Source organism: Narcine bancroftii, chromosome 8 (assembly GCF_036971445.1).
Source record: "Narcine bancroftii isolate sNarBan1 chromosome 8, sNarBan1.hap1, whole genome shotgun sequence".
Classification (NCBI taxonomy): domain Eukaryota; kingdom Metazoa; phylum Chordata; class Chondrichthyes; order Torpediniformes; family Narcinidae; genus Narcine; species Narcine bancroftii.
In genome coordinates, this window is record NC_091476.1 from 148,093,509 (window position 1) to 148,116,300 (window position 22,792).

At 39.7% G+C, this 22,792-nt stretch overlaps 1 protein-coding gene across 2 annotated transcripts in view; it reads right to left on the minus strand.

Moving 5' to 3' along the window:
• Nucleotides 1-22,792, minus strand: part of themis2 (thymocyte selection associated family member 2) — a 65,563-nt gene that overhangs the window by 31,478 nt on the left and 11,293 nt on the right. For both annotated transcript variants that reach the window (XM_069895245.1, XM_069895243.1), the window contains exons 2-3: nucleotides 2,978-3,118; nucleotides 117-554 (exon numbers count right to left, since the gene is read on the minus strand). In XM_069895245.1, the coding sequence (XP_069751346.1) occupies nucleotides 117-554; nucleotides 2,978-3,118 (579 nt within the window). The remainder of the gene's footprint in view (nucleotides 1-116; nucleotides 555-2,977; nucleotides 3,119-22,792) is intronic.

The following is a 22,792-nucleotide window of genomic DNA, read 5'->3' on the forward strand; positions in this document are numbered from 1 at the left end:
TGGAAAAAGAATCTGATATCCTAGAATGGAACGTGTCATTTCTGAGAACAAATGTGGTGGAGATGGAGAAACTGGAAGAAAGTCCTTACAAGAAAGTTGCCAAAATAGTTACTTACAATTCATAATAGCTTGAATTTCATATACAGGTGAAAGGATCAGTCTTCCATTAAAATGCTCAGGTATACAGATTCCTTTAGTTTCAGCCAGCCTTACTTTCCTTCTTGTTTGAGTTTGTGACTTAATTATGTCCTTGATTGTATATAGTTGGTCATCTTCACAGTTCTTGAACTGGCCTTTTAACTTCAATGGAAGCATAACATGGAGCTGTTCAGAACAGCCATCTACTACACATTCTGCGTACATCTGTCCTTCCTGGAGTACAGTTGAAATGATTGTAATGGGTTCCCCTTTGTTAATAATGGCATGGTCAGTAGTAATGTCATTCATAGACTGAAAAGTGATTAATTCTGAGTCCTGCTTCTTAAGTTCTGTTGATTTAATAATTTCTTCAATTGAGCTGCATAGAAATCTTTCAGAAATAATCTTGAACTTCTCTGTGAGGAGAAAATAAATGATATGATATGATATGAATCTACAGCTAATCAGGGTTTTTATTACAACAAATTAGATAAGTAAATGCAGAATTGTTTATGTATCAGCACTGAATTCTCATCCCTGAATGGGAAATAACTGAGATGAAGAGGGAAACTGCAGCCAAATTTAAGGCCTGTCCCCATGCTGTATGTCTAAATTAATTTAATTAACCAAGCTAATAAGTTGTGTCAGTAGAACTGTTGACTATTGAGGTAATTTATTACTCTATAAGAATTCTGTCTTCCTCTTTTTGGCCATACAGTTTCTTTCTCAGTAGTGGGTTTAGATTTTTGTTTTTGAAATAAAATAATAAAATATCAATACAATATAATCTGTTTGATTAAAATGTGGGGTACCTTGGATGAAATTATATGATTTAAGTGTAATGTGTCTTTTTGACTTTTAACATATTATCTATATTTTTGGATATTAAATTTTAATGTAAATAAAAATATTGAAAAAAGAAAAAAGAGTGTAAATGTGAAAATATGCTGCTTCAGGAAGAAAAATCAAGGGCCCACTCTGTAAACCTGACCGTAATAGCTCACGATCAAGGAAGAGGGGAAAAGAGAGCCAAGTGATGAAGCAGAAATGATAGCAGAGCTTCACCTTTTTAGCAGCTGAGAATTGAGAAAGAGGAAATATTCAAGAGATGTGAAACCAGACCCATGTTTTAATGGATTCTGATTGGCCTGTATTATCTGTTTATATTGCAAATCACTAGCAGAGGTTTATTGTTAACTGGAGTATTTACAGAAAGCATGATGGTGATGTGAATCTGAAACTTTATGGGCTCCCTTTTACATTGAACTGCATACCTTTATCATATTGAAAGTGCATGGCATTTTCATGAAGTATATTTAGAAAAAGCCCAACTAGTTTACAATTTAATACATTTTAAGTTATAGTCATAGAATTCTCAGCACACAAACAGGCCCTTCAGCCCAAATTGTCCATGCCAACCAAGATTGTCCCATTTGCCTGCATTCGGCCCACATCCCTCTAAATATTTCTTGTTCATGTATCTGTCTAAATATATTTTGAAATGCAATCATTATGGTAGGAAAGATAGCTATCAATACGCTCAGTAATATTCTGAAAAAAGTTCTGTAATAATGACAAAATAATCATTTTTATTTGTGTATTAGTGACTCAGAAATAGGTGTTGACTAGAGCACAGGAATAACTCCCTTTCTCTGGTATTAAATTGTGCTGATGGAGCTTATATCCACTTGACAGAGCAGAACAGTCATTCTCAACCTTTCTTTTGGCTGTGGTCCCCTTAAGACTCTGCTCAAAGTTTATGGGCTCCCTTTCCTGTGAATCAGTCAAGTTTTGGTTTCTTCCATACTCTCTCCTACTGACTCCATAAAAAACATATTAAAATATTTATGTTGCGTGAGATTAAAAGTAAACATCCTCCGCTGAGAATGGCTGGAGAAGAAGATTAACTTCTCATCTAAGTAATGCAATTTCTGATGGTTTAGCAGCATGTTAGTGAAGAATTTAGGACTCTAGTGGGATGCACAAATTTTTGATTTGCAGGCATGAGCTTGGCGTAAAACCATCAAAAGGATTTCCAAGGTTACTTAGAATATGAATGTTTCTGCTGGGAATAATTCATCAGTTTAAATGTCAGAATTACAATGTTTACAGCAATGAAGATAACTAATGGGTTTGTTCTGTGGCTATTCCTGGAGTCTCTCGATTCTTCCTCTTCAAGTAGTGAGTCAGTTCCCTTTTAAATGATGCTCCAGTTTCTTCCTCATTAACTACTTTTAGTAAGATATCTGCAAAATCTTTCTTTCTGGAAATTGTAAACTCAAAGTGTTTCTATTGTTTGACAGATGGTTTGATTTTGGGCTGATGCACTAATTGAGAGATTTCAGTCTATTCTTGTAATTCAGCAAAGCAGCCCAAGAGGAGTTAATTATTCAAAAGCTCTCCTGTTTGTTACCTGTAAAAATCATGATTCCTGAAAATGCTGAATATCAATCACACGTATTGAAGAGTGATACAATAAAGCTCTGATAATCTAGCTCTCATGGAACAATGGCGGTGTCAGATTAGCATGTTTTTCAATCTGTTAGATGTTATTCATATTAACACCAAACACATTTTAAGTATTTTTTAAAAGATATTACAAGGTATTATAATAAATTTCCCAGTGAACCAGTTAAGTTTAAAGGGAGCATGGAAAATGAAACCCTTGTCAGTTGAAAGAGACTGTGGACACTAGGGCCCCTGGCAAATCAGAAGGACATTATCAGATGCCAAACCCCATAAGAATTTTTGAATTGTTAGGTAAAGGATTGTTATAGCTTTATTGTATTGTTAAAATAATATTATTATCATGTCGTCCTCTCAGAAAACAATAAAGTACCTGGATAGCTTAATTTGAGATCGAATTTGGAGTTATTGTCCACATTTTCACAGACAAACTTCTGGAGCTCGACGTGAACTATTTTAATGAATTCTCCTGTTGACAAACAGCATTCATTTCCAGATATTTCATAGATTGATCCTGCAAAGGATAAACAACAACTTAAAATTGTTTTTGCGTATGAGTGTAAAAATTGGAAGCATTTAATACTTCATGACGTATACAAGCTATTTCCCTCCCATACCTGAATGGCTGAATATTGTGACTACAGGACAAAACCAAGGCAGAACTGCCACTCAAGTTGCACTCTGAGTGATAAAGTTCAATTTGCATTGGACAGCCATCCTTGTATCTCTGTTCCAAAGTCAAAGCTCATATTTATTGTCAGAGTACATACATACCATCACATACAACTCTGAGAATTTTTTTCCTGTGGACGAGGCAGAATTACCACTTAGTGGTAGTGCAAAAAAAAAACTGTACACAAAATGCACATGTAAACAAATAAACAAATTGGCTGTGCAATCCAGGGAGAAAAAAAATCAATAAAGTGCAAAAGTAAGGAGTCACGTGAAGGAGTAGTGGCCGGTCGGGGAACTCCAGCCCTCTCCGGAAAAGTTTAAAAAAAAACACAGAAAACACAAAGGCACAAACATAAAAATTAAAATAAAGTGAAAGTAATAAAGGTGGGAAGAAAATGGCAGCGAAGAAAGAAAAGTCGAAAGCAACGGGAAGAAGAGAAGAAGAAAGAACGTCGGAAGAAGAAGGTGAAGGCCTTACCTGTCCGAGGAGGCCCGCCGCGGAGAGAGAAGCCCGCTCCCTAAGGTCAGTTGAAGTCCCGAGCTCGGGACTAAATAAATGGCTCGCAGAGCCAAGTAAAAGTGCGCAACCGCGCATGACAAAAAAAAACACTGACAGGAGGGGGGACCAGCTGAGGAGTCGATCTCCACAGCTGAGAATGACAGCTACAACACAACAACAGGAAGAGAACATAGAAAACAATGAGAACAAGAAAGAAGAGAGTAAAAAGAAAACAAGGAAACAACAGATGGCCAACCCAGAGGAAGAAGAAGAAGAAGAAGAACATAGAGAAATGGAAGAAGAAGGGAAAGGCAAGATAATGGATATTTTTTTTTTAAAGAATATATGGAATCAGTAAAAGAATGGCAATCACAAGAATTTAGTGAAATAAAAAGAAGAATTAAAAGTACAGAAGAAAAAATGAATAGATTAGAGATAGTCATGTCAGATATAGGAAAAAGAGTGGACAAGGTGGAAGAACGAGAAACAGCCATAGAAATGGAAGTAGAGGACTTAAAAAAGAAATTAGAAGAATCTAATCAAAAAGTTAAAGAGACACAAGAGCTGTTAGCTCAGAAGATAGATATAATGGAAAATTATAAAAGAAGAAATAATATAAAGATAGTGGGCCTTAAGGAAGATGAAGAAGGCAAGAATATGAGAGAATTTATAAAAGATTGGATCCCCAGGGTCCTAGGAAGACCAGAATTACAGGAAGAAATGGAAATAGAAAGGGCACATAGAACATTAGCCACGAAACCACAGCCACAACAAAAACCAAGATCCATTTTAGTAAAATTCCTAAGATATACAACAAGAGAAAATATATTGGAGAAAGCAATGAAGAAAATAAGAGAAGACAAAAAGCCACTGGAATACAAAGGTCAAAATATAAGTTTTGAACTCCTGAAGAAGAGGAAGAAGTTTAATGCAGCAAAAGCGATCCTATGGAAAAAAGGATATAAATTTATGCTAAAGTACCCAGCGGTACTTAAAATAGTTATTCCAGGGCAACAAAACAGACTATTCTCGGATGCGGAGGAAGCACGAAAATTTGCAGAACAACTACAAGACAGACAGAGAGATGAAGACATGTAACGAGAGTAAAAATGACCACGAACTATATGTATGTGTGTATATGGGTATATATATATATGTGTGTGTGTGTATGTGTGTGTGTGTGTATGTATATATGTGTGTACATGAGTGTATCCGTGTTTAACGGAAAACATATAGAGTATAGATAAGAATTAATAAGGGAAAGAAAGGGAAGAGAGGAAGTAAGGAGGGAATTAAGAGAGTGACCTTTGTTATATATGAAAATTAAAATCTTTTCTGGGGGGGCTGGGTGGGGAGGAGCTACTGTCACTGCAATATCAGTTGACGCTTGCGAGTGAATTCGCAAATCCAAATGGAGAGGGGAGATGTGGTTGCCCGACAAGGGATAAAGGGCAACTCAGGAAGGGGAGGGGATAGTGGGGTTAAAGAAATTTTAGATAGGAGAATAAGGGAAATGTGTGATATTTTAGAAATGTTGTCTTATAAAGTGTTCAAAACAAGAAAGCAGAAATGGATAAGAAGGAAAGGTGATGATGAGGAAACGGAAAGGAAAGATAAATAAAGTATGAAATGGCTACGTTGAACTATATGACTTTAAATATTAACGGAATACATAACCAAATCAAAAGGAAGAAACTGCTAAATTTACTGAAAAAAGAAAAAATTGATATAGCATTCGTGCAAGAAACACATTTATCTGAAATGGAGCACAAGAAATTAAAGAGAGATTGGGTAGGACATGTAACAGCAGCGTCATATAATTCAAAAGCTAGAGGAGTAGCTATATTAATCAGTAAAAATGTACCAATTAAAATAGAAGAGGAAATAATAGATCCAGCAGGGAGATATGTAATGATAAAATGTCAGATATATTCGGAGTTTTGGAATTTACTCAATGTATATTCACCTAACGAAGAAGATCAAAAATTTATGCAAGATATTTTTTTGAAGATAGCAGACACGCAAGGGAACATACTAATTGGAGGGGATTTCAACCTTAATTTGCAATCAAACATGGATAAAACTGGGAAAAAATTAACAGAAAGAACAAAGTAACCAAATTTATAATTAAATCGATGCAAGAAATGCAACTTTTGGATATATGGAGGAAACAACACCCAAAGGAAAAGGAATATTCATATCATTCGGGTAGACATAAAACATACTCAAGAATAGACCTATTCCTGTTATCAGCTCGCATGCAAGACAGAGTAAGAAAAACAGAATATAAAGCTAGAATATTATCGGACCACTCACCCCTGATATTGACAATAGAGTTAGAGGACATCCCTCCAAGAATGTATAGATGGAGATTAAACTCCATGCTAATTAAAAGGCAGGATTTTAGAGAATTCATTGAAAGACAAATTAAAATGTACTTTGAAATAAATACGGAATCAGTGAAAGATAAGTTTATACTATGGGACGCAATGAAAGCATTCATCAGAGGGCAAATAATAAGTTATGTAACCAAGATGAAGAAGGACTAGAATCAGGAAACAGAGCAGTTGGAAAGGGAAATAGCAAATATAGAAAAAGAATTAGCAATGAAGGAAGACACAACTAAAAGAAGAGAATTGGCAGAAAAAAAAATAAAATATGAAACACTACAAACATAAGGTGGAGAAGAACATAATGAAGACAAAACAGAAATATTATGAACTAGGAGAAAAAATGCACAAAATTCTAGCATGGCAGCTTAAGACAGAACAAACTAAGAGAATGGTATTGGCATCAAGGAAAAAAGACAAACAAATCACATATAATCCAATGGAGATTAATGAAAACTTCAGAGAATTCTACGAACAATTATACCAAACTGAAAACGAAGGGAAAGAAGACAAAATAGATGAATTTTTAACTAAAATTTAACTACCAAAATTACAAATAGAGGAACAAAATAAATTAACAGAACCATTTGAAATAGTAGAAATACAAGAGATAATAAAAAATCTACCGAATAATAAAACACCAGGAGAGGATGGATTCCCAATAGAATTCTATAAAACATTTAAAGATTTATTAATTCCTCCCCTCCTGGAAGTAATCAACCAGATCGATAAAAGACAAAGCTTACCAGATTCATGCAAAACAGCAATAATTACAGTAATACCAAAGACAGGGAAAGATTCACTCGCACCAGCGTCATATAGACCAATATCTTTACTTAACACAGATTATAAGATAATAGCTAAACTATTAGCAAACAGATTAGCCGACTATGTACCAAAAATAGTTAATCTAGACCAAACTGGATTTACTAAAAAAAGACGAACAACAGACAATATTTGTAAATTTATTAACTTAATTCATGCAGTAGAAGGAAATAAAGCTCCAACAGTAGTGGTTGCTTTAGACGCAGAGAAGGCCTTTGACAGAGTAGAATGGAATTATTTATTCAAGGTACTACAAAAATTCAGTTTACCAGAGAAATATATTAATTGGATTAAAGCTTTATATAAGGGGCCATTGGCGAAAGTGACAGTAAATGGATATATATCAAAGCAATTTAACTTAAGCAGATCAACAAGGCAGGGATGCCCACTATCGCCCTTATTGTTCGCGTTAGCTACAGAACCACTAGCAGAATTGATAAGAAAATAAAATAAAATAAAAGGGATAAAAATAAAAGACAAGGAATATAAAATCAGTTTATTTGCAGAAGACGTTATAGTATACTTAACAGAACCAGAAATATCAATAAAAGAATTACATAAGAAATTGAAGGAATATGGAGAAGTGTCGGGATACAAGATTAATGCAAATAAAAGTGAAACAATGCCAATGAATAATGCGGATTTCTCAAAATTTAAGAAAGAATCACCATTCAGATGGCAAATGCAAGCAATACGATACCTAGGTATACAAATAAATAAAAACTCGGCCATCTATATAAACTCAATTATTATCCACTAATGAAAAAATTACAGGACGACTTAGAGCATTGGAAAGACTTACCACTAACACTAATAGGAAGGATAAACTGTATTAAAATGAACATTTTCCCAAGGATACAATACCTATTTCAGGCATTGCCAATACACTTGACGGAGAAATTCTTCAAGGAGTTAAAGAAAATAATAAGGAAATTTTTATGGAAAGGGGGGAAACCGAGGATAGCACTAGATAAATTAACAGAATGGTATAAACAAGGAGGCTTACAACTGCCAAATTTTAAAAATTATTATAGAGCCGCACAATTAAGATACCTATCAGATTTTTATCAAACAAGGGAAAAGCCAGATTGGACTAGATTAGAACTAGATAAAATAGGGGAAAACATACCTGAACATATATTATATAAATGGGATGAAAAATTGGTACAACGTAGGAATTCTCCAGTATTACATCATATGCTCAATATTTGGAAGAAGATTCATGTAGAAAGGAATAAAACAAATTACCAATTACCAAAACTAATACTGACGCAAAATCAGCTAATCCCTTTTACAATAGGTAACCTTTCATTTAGAGAATGGGAGAAAAAAGGGATCAAAAGAATAGAAAATTGATTTTCAGGAAATAAATTATTATCCTTTGAACAAATGAAGGATAAATATAATATAACTCACGATACAGTGTTGGCATACTACCAACTGAAATCCTACTTGAAGGACAAATTGGGAAGGAGTCTGAGGTTACCAGAGGGAAGTAGCTTTGAATATGTGATTACAGACACAATGATAATCAAAAAATTTATAACAAATATGTATATTAAACTGCAAGAAAAGGAGAAGGAGGAAACAAATGGTAAAACTAAACAAAAATGGGAACAAGATTTAAATATAAAGATAAAGAAGGAAACATGGGAGAAGTTATGCTCTGGAACTATGAGAAATACAATAAACACGAGGTTACGTATGATACAATATAACTGGATACACAGGCTATACATTACACCTCAAAAGTTAAATAAATGGGATCCAACAGTATCTGACAGATGTTTTCGCTGTAAAAAGGAAATGGGAACAACAATTCATGCAATCTGGACATGTGAGAAAGTGAAAAAGTTTTGGGAAGATCTAAACCAGATATTAAATAAAATCACAGAAAGCAATATACCAAAAAAACCCAGAGATCTTCCTCCTAAGTAACATAAAAAACAAAGAATTTGGACTTGATTTGGATGGTGCACAAAAAGGATTTGTTAGGATAGCCCTAGCTGTAGCAAAAAATGTATTATGTCAGCCTGGAAATTAGAAGATAACTTGAGAATACAACAATGGTATATAGAAATGAATAAATGTATTCCATTTGAAAAAATAACATATAATTTAAGAAATATTTGAACAAATATTTGAACAAATATGGGAGCCATACATGAAATACAATAGAGAAAACCTACCGAGGACATCTACCACCTAAAATGACAGAAGGAGAAGGAAATGAAAAGAATTGACTCAGTGGAATTTCTTGTTTATTTTTATTGAGTGACAACATTGTTTGACGGGTTTAACGTATCTTAGATTCTGTACTTTAAATGAATGGGAGGGGAGGTAGGGCGGGTGGGATGGGAAGGGGGGGGGGAGAAAACGACACTGTATATATCTACCGGGTCCTCTACCGGCACCACCTACGGCTCCTAGAACGCTTCCACCAGCGTTGTCTCCGCTCCATCCTCAACATCCATTGGAGCGCTCACACCCCTAACGTCGAGGTACTCGAGATGGCAGAGGTCGACAGCATCGAGTCCACGCTGCTGAAGATCCAGCTGCGCTGGATGGGTCACGTCTCCAGAATGGAGGACCATCGCCTTCCCAAGATCGTATTATATGGCGAGCTCTCCACTGGCCACCGTGACAGAGGTGCACCAAAGAAAAGGTACAAGGACTGCCTAAAGAAATCTCTTGGTGCCTGCCACATTGACCACCGCCAGTGGGCTGATAACGCCTCAAACCGTGCATCTTGGCGCCTCACAGTTTGGCGGGCAGCAGCCTCCTTTGAAGAAGACCGCAGAGCCCACCTCACTGACAAAAGGCAAAGGAGGAAAAACCCAACACCCAACCCCAACCAACCAATTTTCCCTTGCAACCGCTGCAATCGTGTCTGCCTGTCCCGCATCGGACTGGTCAGCCACAAACGAGCCTGCAGCTGACGTGGACTTTTTTACCCCCTCCATAAATCTTCGTCCGCGAAGCCAAGCCAAAGAAAAGAGAAGATATATTTGAAATGAAAAATGTATGTATCTTGATCAATGTGGTTTATAGTGTGAAAAATTAAAAAAATTTTAAAAAGTGAAAAAGTAAGAGTCCTTAATTGAGTCCCTGATTGAGTTCGTTGTTGAAGAGTTTGATGGTGGAGGGGTAGCAGCTGTTCCTGAACCTGGTGGTGTGAGTCTTGTGGCACCAATGCCCCTTTCATGATGGTAGTGGTGAGAATAGAGCGTGTGCCTTGATTATTGCTGCTGCTCTCTGACACCAGCGGACCCGAAAGATATTCTTGATGGTGAGGAGGGTTTTGCCTATGATGTTCTGGGCTTTGTCCACTTTTTACGCCAGTCAGTGATGCAGCCGGTCACCACACTTTCCACCACACATCTGCAGACATTTTACAAGGTCATACCAAACCTCCACAAACTCCTGAGGAAGTCGAGGCACTGACGTGCTTTCTTCACAATGCCATAAATGTGTGGGGTCTGTGAGAGATAATAGAATATAGGAAGTAAAGCTAGTATGAATGAAATAGGGAATACTGGACTGGACTAGAGGAAGTTAAGTAAGTGCTGAGTAGGGATGAATTCCGATAAGAGTGTGAGGAAGGGTTACGCAAGTATAATAGAATAAGGGTCTTAGAGTGATAGAAAGCATTAGCAAGTTCTGCATATAGAATTAGTAAGTCCTGGGGGTTGAGATGAGTGAATAAGGACAAAGGCAGATTCATGAATAAGGACAATGACATGATGAGACCCAGTCAGGATACCCCATGTTTTCAGAAACTGCAGGTAGGCAGACAGAATTACCAAATGCCAAATCAATCCAGGAGGCAGAAGAATCTTAGGGGGGGGAGGGTACCTCTACACTGAAATGAACTGTATAAAAGTTGGGTGAGCCCCAGTATGTGTGTGTATTCCCAGGGTAAGGGGAAGCACCCAACTTTGCATCGTTGTACAATAATATGGTTAAATGTTCTTTGTTCTCAATTTTTGTCTTGAGCGAAATCTGCAAAGGTACTTCTGTTTCTCACAGGAACAAGAAAGATCCTCTAACATAGAGACTCCCAAGAACTTAAATTTGCTCACCACTTATCCCCATTGATCGCTGGATTGTATACCTCTGGTTTTCCCTTCCTGAAGTCAACAATCAGCTTCTTGGTTTTGGTGACATTGAGTGCAAGATTGTTGTCGGTTCACCATTCAGCCAAGTTTTCAATCTCCCTGCTGTATGCTGACTCATTGCCCCTTTTTATACAACCCACTACCTTTGGTATCTTCAGCGAATTTGTGGAGAGTGTTGTCCTACCGAGCCACACAATCGGGTGTAAAGCGAGTAGAGCAGGGGGCTAAGAATGCAGCCCTGTGGTGCTCTAGTACTGATGGAGGTTGTTGAGATCATGATGGGGTTGTTTATTTTTGCAAGGTATCTTGAGACAAAAAAAGTTGGTGTGGAGAGCTAGGTAATTCTTCTGCACAACTGTGGAGCAATTAGGATCATGGTTTATTGCATTAGCTGGAAAAGGCATCACCTGCAGGAGAGTAATACTTCAAAACTGCACTGGAGGGTCAGCCTATAATTCTGTGCTCATGTCTCTGGAAGGAGGCTTAATACCAAATGCTTCTGATTTAGAGGTGCAAGTGTGATCAAATGTACCACAGTTTAATACTGCGAGGAAAGGCTCATACTGCCACTTACCATTCAGAAGAACCAGGCTAATGAAACACTCAAATCCCTTGGCTGTACTTGAATTTTTTTTCTGCACTGCTTTGAAACGTAAACCTTTCCTTCCTCTTATCAGAGTTCATATTTCTCAGCCCTCGCACCCTCACCCCTATTGCCTCTTAGTTCCTGCTTTTTGCTATTTCCGATTAAAACATCTATTGGCTTCCAATGGATGCTACCTGACCTGCTGAGATCCTCTAGCATTTTCTCTGTGTGTTTACTCATTATCTCTGAGGGTTTTTTTTTCCACACTAGAGCATTCTCAACCCCCATCTTAATTGAGTCTATAAAGGGATTGGGGAGAGGATGGCTTAGTGATAGTGATCTTGAAAGAGTTTACTTGGGTCATGTGATGAAGAGAGAATAGGCAGCAGAATCCCAGAGTTCCCAAGATAGAAAGAAAATTAATGGAAGAAAACTTGAAAAGAATCACGAAAATACACACAAAGGATGTGAGAACATGTCAAGGATATAAAAATGATGAAAAAAGTCCACATCAAAAAATGGTAAAGAAGCAGCTTTGAAGCAGAAGACCAATGTGGAGGAGCCTTGTGGCGAGGAAAATGGTGGGGCTGCATCGAGGCCTGCAGAAGGAACTACCACTTCAAATGTGCAGCCTGCTCAGCAGGAGGACCCAGTCCCGAGAGAGCATGTCGCCCTAGGCTGCCGGGTAGCGGCAGAAAGTCCCAAGCCAAGCAGAGGTTTGGTATCCCCCCTCCCACAACGGGACCCTGTAGTGCAGGAGATCCAAACAGCAGTCCCGAGAAAACGACGGTCGTGACCTGGGGAGCAGAGTACTGCGGAGACAGACACAAGCCGGCATATGAGGAAGTTGGGGGGGTGCTGTGACTGGATCCGACCCCAAGGGAAGCATCACAGCTTACCTAGGTTTCAACGGCGGGTCCAGCACCAGGTCGAGTGGAGCGGCAGGTCGAGAGGAGCCAGGCAGCGTCAAGCCTGGTGTGGAGACAAACCCTGGCAGCAGATCCAGCCACAGGTCGGTTGGAGCTGCGGGTGAGGTTGATCCAGGCAGCATCAGGTTGGCTGCGAAAGTCAATGCAGAGGGTCTAGCATTGGATCAGCAGAGGAGGAGAGTGACAGCAGTGGGACTGAGGAGGTTGGGAACTGTGGTGAGGTCCCAAGTGGCAATGGAACTACAGAAGGGGGCCCCTGAAGAGCTTCAGGGCTCAGGAGAAAAGCTTCAATGAGGCAAAGCACAAAGGGAGGCTCAGAGCCTTCCCTGCATGATATAATGAAAGCACTCAACCTCATGGTAAATAGTCTTTCCCATTCAATGGAAAAAAGGACTGGTGGAAAAATTGGATAAAATGCAGGGAGCCCTTTCAGGATTAATGGGAAAGGGGTCGAGGAAAGAGTAGGGGCAACCGAAGATGTTATAAATAACATGGGGAGGAAAATAGATACCCTGATGAAGGACCAGGTATGGGGGAAGCTAGATGCCCTCAAAAATTATAGCAGAAGGAGCAATATTAAATTACTGGGGCTGAAAGAGGGGATTGAGGGACAAAACCCTATACGCTCTTTTCAAAAATGGATCCCCGAGGTGCTGCGCGAAGGTCCACTAGAGGAGAGAGTGGAGATAGAAAGGGTGAATAGGTTTCTCCTTCCAAAACCAGGTCCTGGGTAGAGACCGTGTCCTGTCCTGGTAAAATTACTGCGGCACCAGGACAGGGAAGAAATACTGAGGGCAGCGGCATTCGGGGCTAAAAATAAAAGAGTGGACCCCATGCAAATAGAGGGGAATAAGTTATTTTATTTTTACCCCGACATGAGTGTGACCCTGAGAGTGCAACAAATGGCAGAAGATTTACCCACACTAATGGGACATATGAAGAGCCAAAATCGAAGTGAAAATTAACTCATAGGGATATACAGACTTATTGTGGACTGTACTGTATTCTGGTGTTTAAACAAAAAGATGTGGAAAATGAGGATATAGCAAATGGAAGTGAATATTACAAATGAATTTTTTTGTTTGGGAGTGTGGGAGACTGAGGGAGGAGATGATGGGTGTGAACTGCATAATCTGTTGTTGGGGGAGGTGATGTGATAACCGAAGGGAGGTAGCCACTGAGCAAAGGGGGGTTGAGTATAATATGGGGAAAAGGCTGCGATGGGAGGGCTAAAGAAGTGCATGACTCTAAATGGTGATTGTGTCTCTTTTTATTTTCATTTGGTTAGTTACTTTAATTTTTGACTTTGTCCTTTTTGTTGTCCTTGTTTCTCATTAGTGAAAAATGTTATCCTAAGCTGTATATGTTTCTCTCTTTTCTACTTTAGTGTGGCTAGTAATTTTAGTTTTAGTCTTTATCACCTAAGGTCTGGCATGGCTCAAGCGCTTGGGGGGAAACAGCTGATGGCGGGGGAGGGAGGTGGATGGGGAGGGGTCTAAGGGTGGCAGAGGTACAAAGAAAATATTGTTATAATAACCCCGCAGCAATGGCTAAATGTACAAGGTTTGTAAGTTTTAAGGTTAACGGTCTGAACGGACTGGTTAAGAGAAAAAGAGTCTTGGCACACATTAAGAAAATGGAAGTGGACCTGGTCTTCCTCCAAGAAAATCATTTAATGGAACCAGAGCACCAAAAGTTAAAGAGAGGGTGGGTGGGCCAGGTATTGGCCTCCTCATTTGGTTTGAAAGCAAGAGAGAATGGCAATTCTGTTCGGGATAAGTATTCCATTGAGAGTGCAGAGTGTGACAGCAGATGAAAATGGTAGATTCATAATGCTGCACTGTCAAATATACTCAGAGTCCTGGACCCTAATGAATTTATATGCCCCCAACATAGATGATGAAAAATTTATGCAGGATATTTTCCTGAGATTGGCAGAAGCAAAAGAGAATATTTTTATTGGGCGAGATTTTATTTTTTGTCTGAACCCTGTTTTGGATAACTCAACAAAATGAATAGTGAAAGCAAAGGCAGTATGGGCTGATATTGGTGGTATGAAGAAGCTGAATTTGATAGATGTGTGGAGGCAGAAGCATCTGAGGGAGAGGGATTATTCCTTCTACTCAAGGCAACATGACTCCTACTCTAGAATAGATTTTTTTTCATGGCTTCAATCCATATAGAGGGTAGGATCATGGAAGCTGAGTACACAGCAAGGCTACTCTCATATCATTCACCTTTAGTAGTTAAGATTGAGATGCCGGATAAGCAAGAGACGGTATACAGATGTTGTCTTAATTCACTGCTGTTAAAGAATCTGGAATTTTGTAGTTTTATAAGAATGCAAATCGATCTGTTTTGTGAGGCCAACTGTACCTCCACTCCAGATAAATTCCTTTAATGGGACACCCTCAAAGTGTATTTGAGGAGTCAAATAATTGGATATACTAAAACAATAAAGAAATAATATGAGAGGGAGGTGGGTGAATTGGAACAACAAATCGCTCGTCTAGAAAAGGTCTTTAAAAAAATTGGGCTCAGAAGACCAATATAGGGTTTTATCAAATAAGAAGATAAAGTATAACATGCTTCAAACATATAGCATCGAAAAGGCCAGATTACAGTCTAGGCAAAAACTATTATGAATTGGGGGGAAAGAGCCCATAAAGTCCTGACATAGCAGTTGAGAACAGAGCAAGTCTCAAGAATGATCAAGGCAATACAAATGGGGATGACAGGATCTCTTACAAACCAAAGGAAATTAAAGACACCTTCCGTAAATTTTATGAAGGTTTATATAAATCAAAATTGGAAGGGAGACTGAATAAAATTGGTGAGTTCCTGTCTGACATAGAGTTACCAAACTTGGATCTGGAAGGACAGGAATGTTTAGACTGTCCCTTCACGGAAAAGGAAATAGTGAGCGCATTAAATTTGTTGCAAACCAACAAGTCTCTGAGGGAGGATAGATTTCCATGTGAGTTCTACAAGGAATTCAAAGATCTGTTGGTACCTCTTTATATGAAGGGGATAGATCAGGCAATGGAGGCTCGTAGACTCCCGGAATATTTATTGACAGCAATCGTTACATTGATTTTGAAAAAAGTTAAGGACCTGTTAAAGCCATCCTATTATAGACCCATTTCACTATTAAACGCTGATTATAAGATAACAGCAAATAGATTGGTGAAGCATTTGCCAAAACTAATTAACAAAGATCAAGTGGGCTTTGTACAAAAAAGGCAAGCAGCGGATAATATGGGCAGTCTACTGCAAACTAGAAATGAGAGGGGTCTCACCATGTCTCTCAATGCAGAAAAGGCATTTATTTGATAGGTTAGATTGGGACTTTTAAGTTTAAAGTTCTGGAGAAAATAAGGCTAGAATCAACTTTTATTAATTGGATAAGTGCGCTATATTGTGCGCCCAAGGCGAAAGGTATGACCAATGGGCAAATTTATTCAGCCTTCCCACTCACAAGATCAAGCAGAGAGGAATGCCCGCTGTCACCAGCTCTGTTCGTACTGGCATTGGAGCTGTTGGCTGAGGCCATTCGTCAGGATCCAGACATTAAGGGGTTTCAAGTAGACCAGGAAGAACACAAGATCAGTTTATTTGCCAATGATGTACTGATATATTTGATAAACCCAGTAAACTCGTTGCCCAACCTGCAATCTATGGGGAGGTCTTCGGGTACAAAATCAATTGGGGCAAGAGTGAGAATATTAATAAACTAGTTTATTAAAGCTCTTTGAGGTTTTCCTTACTCTGTATCCTCTTCTAAAGTAAGAATCAAGGTTGTGATGGTTACAGGGGAAAGGAAAAAAGAAACAGTCAATATTTCAGGTCCAAAACCCTTTAGTGGAACTGGGGTACGAGAAAACAGAGAAGGTTACAGAGAAGGTGGGGGCAGGATGGGTTAATTAAAGGAACATCTTTGATAGGCTGAGACTTAGTGGGTTAATAAATCATGTATGTAGATTAGCAGTTAGAAGCACATTATTCTTCATTGTTTGCATAATGTTAATAACAAAGCAGTGGAACATGCAGAGCAGGTAAAACTGTAGGCAGTCCCCACATGAGGTAAGAGTTGCATTTCTGAGAAGTATCAAAAAGATAATTTATCTGTAAGCCAGAGAGTCTATGAATCTCTCATAGAGCCCATGTCCATTAGGCATCTAGGGGAATGTCTGTTTACCTTCAGAGTCACTATGGAATTGCTGAGCTGGTGAGGTCTGTTCTGATCTAGGACCATCAAGGCTAGCTCCCTGAAGACTCCATGCCCTTCACTCGAGTGGCCCCCACCGTCCTGGATTGCCCTGCATGGGTAAAATGGTGTTTTTCTGGTTGGCAATCAGTGGTGAGTAGGATGGCACAGGGGTAAGTGCTGGGCCGATAACTATTCATGATAATATATTAATGATCTGGAAGAGGGAACAGGATGTAGTGTATTTAATTTTGCTGATGACATCAAATTGATTGGAAAAGCAAATTGAGCAAAGGATACGAAGAGTCTGCAGAGAAATGTAGATAGGTTGTGAGAGGGCAAGGGTCTGGCAGATGGAGTACAATGTTGGTAAATATGAAGTTATCCACTTTGGAAGGAAAAATGGAAGATCAGATTATTATTTAAATGGAAAGTAACAGCAACATGCTGTCATGCAGAAGATCGGGAATGGTTGTGCATGAATCACAAAAGGTTGGTTTGCAGGTGCAGCTGGCTATCAAGAAGGAAAATGGAATCTTGGCCTTCATTGCCAGAGAGATTGAATTTAGGAGCAGGGAGGTTATGCTGCAACTGTACAAGGTACTGGTGAGGCCGCATCTGCAGTACTGCATACAGTTCTGGCCTCATTACCTGGAGAAGGATGTACTAGCTTTGGAGGTGGTTTTGAGGAGGTTCACCAGGTTGATTCCACACAGGTAGGAGAAATTACATTATCTGGGTCTGTCCTCGCTGGAATTTAGAAGAATGAGGGGATTTTATAGAAATGTATAGAATTATGAAAAGCATAGATAAAATAGAGGTAAGAAAGTTGTTTCCTTTCATGGGGGAGACGAGAACGAGGAGATATAGCCTCAAGATTCTGGGTAGTAGATTTAGGTCGATGTGGAGGAACTGCTTTTCCTAGAGGATGGTGAATCTATGGAATTCTCTGCCCAAGGAAGCAGTGGAGGCTACCTCAGTATTTAAGACAAGGTTGGATAGATTTTTACGTAGTTGGCAAAAAGGCAGGTTGGTAGAGTTGAGCCTATCATCAGATCAGCCATGAATGGCAGAGCAGTCTTGATGGGCCAAATGGCCTATTCCTGCTCCTATTTATTATGTTCTTAAATCTCTAAATCCACAATCTCCATTAGTACCGTAGCACCATAGGGTTATGTTCTTAGCCCCTTGCTTGACTCACTTTACACCTACGACTGTATAGTTCAGTACAATAATAACACCATCTACAAATTTGGCAATGATACCACAGTAATGGGCTGTTAAAGGATGGGGATTAGTCAGCATACAGAATGGAAACTTGGCTGAATGTTGCAAAAGCAACAACCTCGCACTCGATGTCACCAAAACTAAGGAGCTGATTGTTGATTTCAGGAAAGGAAAGCCAGAGGAATATAATCCAGTTATCATTAGGGGATCAGAGGTGGGGAGGGTGAGCAAATGTAAATTCTTGGGAATCATTATTTCAGAGGATCTTTCTTGGACCTAACACACTAAGGGCTTCGTGATGAAAGCACATCAGCGTTTCTACTTCTTCAGGAGTTTGCGGAGGTTTGGTATGACACCAGAAACCTTGGCAAATTTCTACAGAGATGTGGTGGAAAGTGTGCTGACCAACTGCATCATGGTCTGGTATAGGAATACCATTACCTCTCAGCATTAAGCCCTCCAAAAGGTAGTGGACACAGTCCAGGACATCACAGGCAAACCTCTCTCCATTATTGAGCACCTCTACAGAGAATGGCTGCCATTGAAGGGCAGCAGCAATCATCAAAGTCCCACACCACCCAGCACATACTCTGTTCTCTCTGCTTCTATCAGGAAAGAGGTATAGGTGCCTCAAGACCCGCAACCCTCCACCATTAGACTCCTCAATGACAAACTCAAGCAGAGACTCATTTAAGGACTCTTACTTGTGCTCTTTATTGATTTTCTTTTGCTCTCTCTGTATTGCACAGTTTACATTCATTATCTGTTTGCAGTTCTTTTTATTTATCTATTTATTTATTTACATGTTTTACATCTTTTTTTTGCACTACTAAATAGTGGTTATTCTGCCACACCCACAGTAAAAAAGGAATCTCAGGATTGTATGTGATGTCATGTATGTACTCTGACAATAAATCTGAAATCTGAAGCCCGGTCCGATCGCTGGTGCTGTAACTATGTTCCATTAACTACTACGCTAACTGAGCCACTCAAAGCAGTGCAGAAAAAAAAATATAGCCATGGGATTTGAGTGTTTCATTTGGTTGGTTGTTCCAAATGTTTTATCTTGTCAAGTAGCAGGATGATCCTTTCATTGCAGTATTAAACTGTACACTAGATCACACTTGCACCTCTGAAGCAGAAGCACTTGGAATTAAGCCTCTTTCCAGAGATGTGAGCACAGAATTATAGACTGACCCTCCAGTGCAGTTTTGATGTATTATTCTCCTAAAAGTGATGCCATTTCCCACTAATGCATTATATCAGGACTCTGGTTGCCTGGTGGCAGAGCACAAGCATGTCCATGCCAACTTTTTTTCCCTCAAGAATCCTTGCAAAAATAAACAACCAAATCATGATTATATTGCAGCCTGAGAGACTTGCTGTGTCAACTGCATTGCAATAATACCTACCTTTCAAAAATGTTGTATTTCATTGGTGATGAACCCACTCACTATGCCCAGAAAGGAATGCACAAATTATTTCCTTAGTAACTTAAAATCACACTAATTAAAATACTAAATCTTTGGTTTTACTTATATGGCATCCTTTTGGCAACCATAGTTTCTGAACTTTTTCTATTGCTTTCTCTTTAATTCCAAAGTCCATTTTCTGCATCATTTTATAAATAGTGATGTTAACTTCTTGTACCTTCTAGTTCTTTACAGTCCAATTTTTAGAGCCAATGTAAAAAGGGAACAGGAATGGCTAGCAAAAACGCAAACAATATATAAATATACTAAGTCATCATTGAGGTGATAATTCACCGAAGCCTCTACTATAACTTCTGCCATTTCTTTCAGTAACCTGGAACGCATTTTATCAGGACCAGGGGACCTGTCTATCTTTCGACCCATATGTTTGTTCAGTACTACCTCTTTAGTGATGTAGAGTCCTTTGTTTTGTTCTCTGCACTTTTCTTGGAGCTGTCTGAGGGCAAAGACCATGTCAGTGGTTCCTCTGTTTGCGCGAAAGCCGCACTGTGATTCTGGGAGAATATTCTCAGCGACACTAGGTATTATTCTATTTAGTAGAATCCTAGCGAAGATTTTGCCTGCAATGGAGAGCAACGTGATTCCCCTGTAGGTCAACCTTTGTTGACCTCACCAAAGCCTTCGACACCGTGAGCAGGAAAGGGCTTTGGCAAATACTAGAGCGCATCGGATGTCCCCCAAAGTTCCTCAACATGATTATCCAACTGCACGAAAACCAACAAGGTCGGGTCAGATACAGCAATGAGCTCTCTGAACCCTTCTCCATTAACAATGGCGTGAAGCAAGGCTGTGTTCTCGCACCAACCCTCTTTTCAATCTTCTTCAGCATGATGCTGAACCAAGCCATGAAAGACCCCAACAATGAAGACGCTGTTTACATCCGGTACCGCACGGATGGCAGTCTCTTCAATCTGAGGCGCCTGCAAGCTCACACCAAGACACAAGAGAAACTTGTCCGTGAACTACTCTTTGCAGATGATGCCGCTTTAGTTGCCCATTCAGAGCCAGCTCTTCAGCGCTTGACGTCCTGCTTTGCGGAAACTGCCAAAATGTTTGGCCTGGAAGTCAGCCTGAAGAAAACTGAGGTCCTCCATCAGCCAGCTTCCCACCATGACTACCAGCCCCCCCACATCTCCATCGGGCACACAAAACTCAAAACGGTCAACCAGTTTACCTATCTCGGCTGCACCATTTCATCAGATGCAAGGATCGACAATGAGATAGACAACAGACTCGCCAAGGCAAATAGCGCCTTTGGAAGACTACACAAAAGAGTCTGGAAAAACAACCAACTGAAAAACCTCACAAAGATAAGCGTATACAGAGCCGTGTCATACCCACACTCCTGTTCGGCTCCGAATCATGGGTCCTCTACCGGCACCACCTACGGCTCCTAGAACGCTTCCACCAGCGTTGTCTCCGCTCCATCCTCAACATCCATTGGAGCGCTCACACCCCTAACGTCGAGGTACTCGAGATGGCAGAGGTCGACAGCATCGAGTCCACGCTGCTGAAGATCCAGCTGCGCTGGATGGGTCACGTCTCCAGAATGGAGGACCATCGCCTTCCCAAGATCGTATTATATGGCGAGCTCTCCACTGGCCACCGTGACAGAGGTGCACCAAAGAAAAGGTACAAGAACTGCCTAAAGAAATCTCTTGGTGCCTGCCACATTGACCACCGCCAGTGGGCTGATAACGCCTCAAACCGTGCATCTTGGCGCCTCACAGTTTGGCGGGCAGCAGCCTCCTTTGAAGAAGACCGCAGAGCCCACCTCACTGACAAAAGGCAAAGGAGGAAAAACCCAACACCCAACCCCAACCAACCAATTTTCCCTTGCAACCGCTGCAATCGTGTCTGCCTGTCCCGCATCGGACTGGTCAGCCACAAACGAGCCTGCAGCTGACGTGGACTTTTTACCCCCTCCATAAATCTTCGTCCGCGAAGCCAAGCTAAAGAAACCTCTTTAGTGATAGCTATTGCATTTCTGCTCCTCACTTCCCATCACATCCATAACATCTGTCTTTGGCATGTTAGACGTGCTCTACCGTGAAGACCGACACAAAATAGTCATTCAAAGCCTCAGCTATTTCCTCATTATCCAATATCAATTCCCTCTTCTCATCCTCCAAGTGACCATCCTTCACTTTAGCCACCCTTTTCCATTTTATATAATTATAATAACTTTTATATTTTGTGCTCATCTTTTTTTTATAATTTACCTTCCCTCTCTTTATTGCTTGCTTTATGGTTCTTCGTTGCTTTTTAAAGTTTTCCCAATCTTCTAGTTTCTCACTCCTCTTGCCCATTTTGTACGCACAAGCTTTTAATTTAATGTCTTCCTTTATTTCCTTAGTTATCATGGGCTTGCTCTCCCTGCCCTTACTGTCCTTGCTTTTAACTGGAATATATCCTTTTGTTGAGCATCGTGAAAAATCTCTTTAGAAGTCTTCCACTGCTCCTCAACCATCCCTCCATATAGATGGCATTCCCAGTCTATCCTGGTCAACTCCTCCCTCATCCCCTTGTAGTTTTCTTTGTTTACGCATAACATACTGGTTTTAGACCGAGCTATTATACCCTCCTTTTGTATGAAAAACTCACTCATACCGTGATCACTTTCCTCTTTCACCAAGAGGATCCCTGACTACAAGATTGCTAATTTTACCTGTCTCATTGGATAGCATATTCCCTTGGAGGTTCAATAATATGCTATTCAAGAAAGCTATTACAGAGGCATTCTATTAAGTCCTTCTCAATGTTGCCTCAAGCAACCTAATTCACCCAATCTATGTGTATGTTAAAGTCCTCCATATTAAATGCTGGTTCATCAATATCATTCTGATATTTCTTGGCTTATTGCTGTGCCACTGCAATGATATTCTTGGGTGGCCTATAGACAACACCCACCAGTGATTTTTTTTCCCCCCTTTACTATTCCCAATCTCTACCCAGATGGATTTAACATTTTGCTCCTTAGATCTTATATCATCTTTCAATATTACCCTGATCTCATCTTTAACTAAGAGCACTATCCCACCTCCCTTATCTTTCTGTCTGATATCCTTGAAGGAGTAATCCCCAATTTACTGGAGAATAACCTGGATTGGAGGATATGAGCTATGGGGAGAGGTTGGAAAATCTTGGTTGTTTTCTCTGGAACACTAGTGGCTAAGGTGGGTCTGATAGAAGCTTATAACATTATGAAAAGCATTATTAAAGTAGATGGTCACATCTTT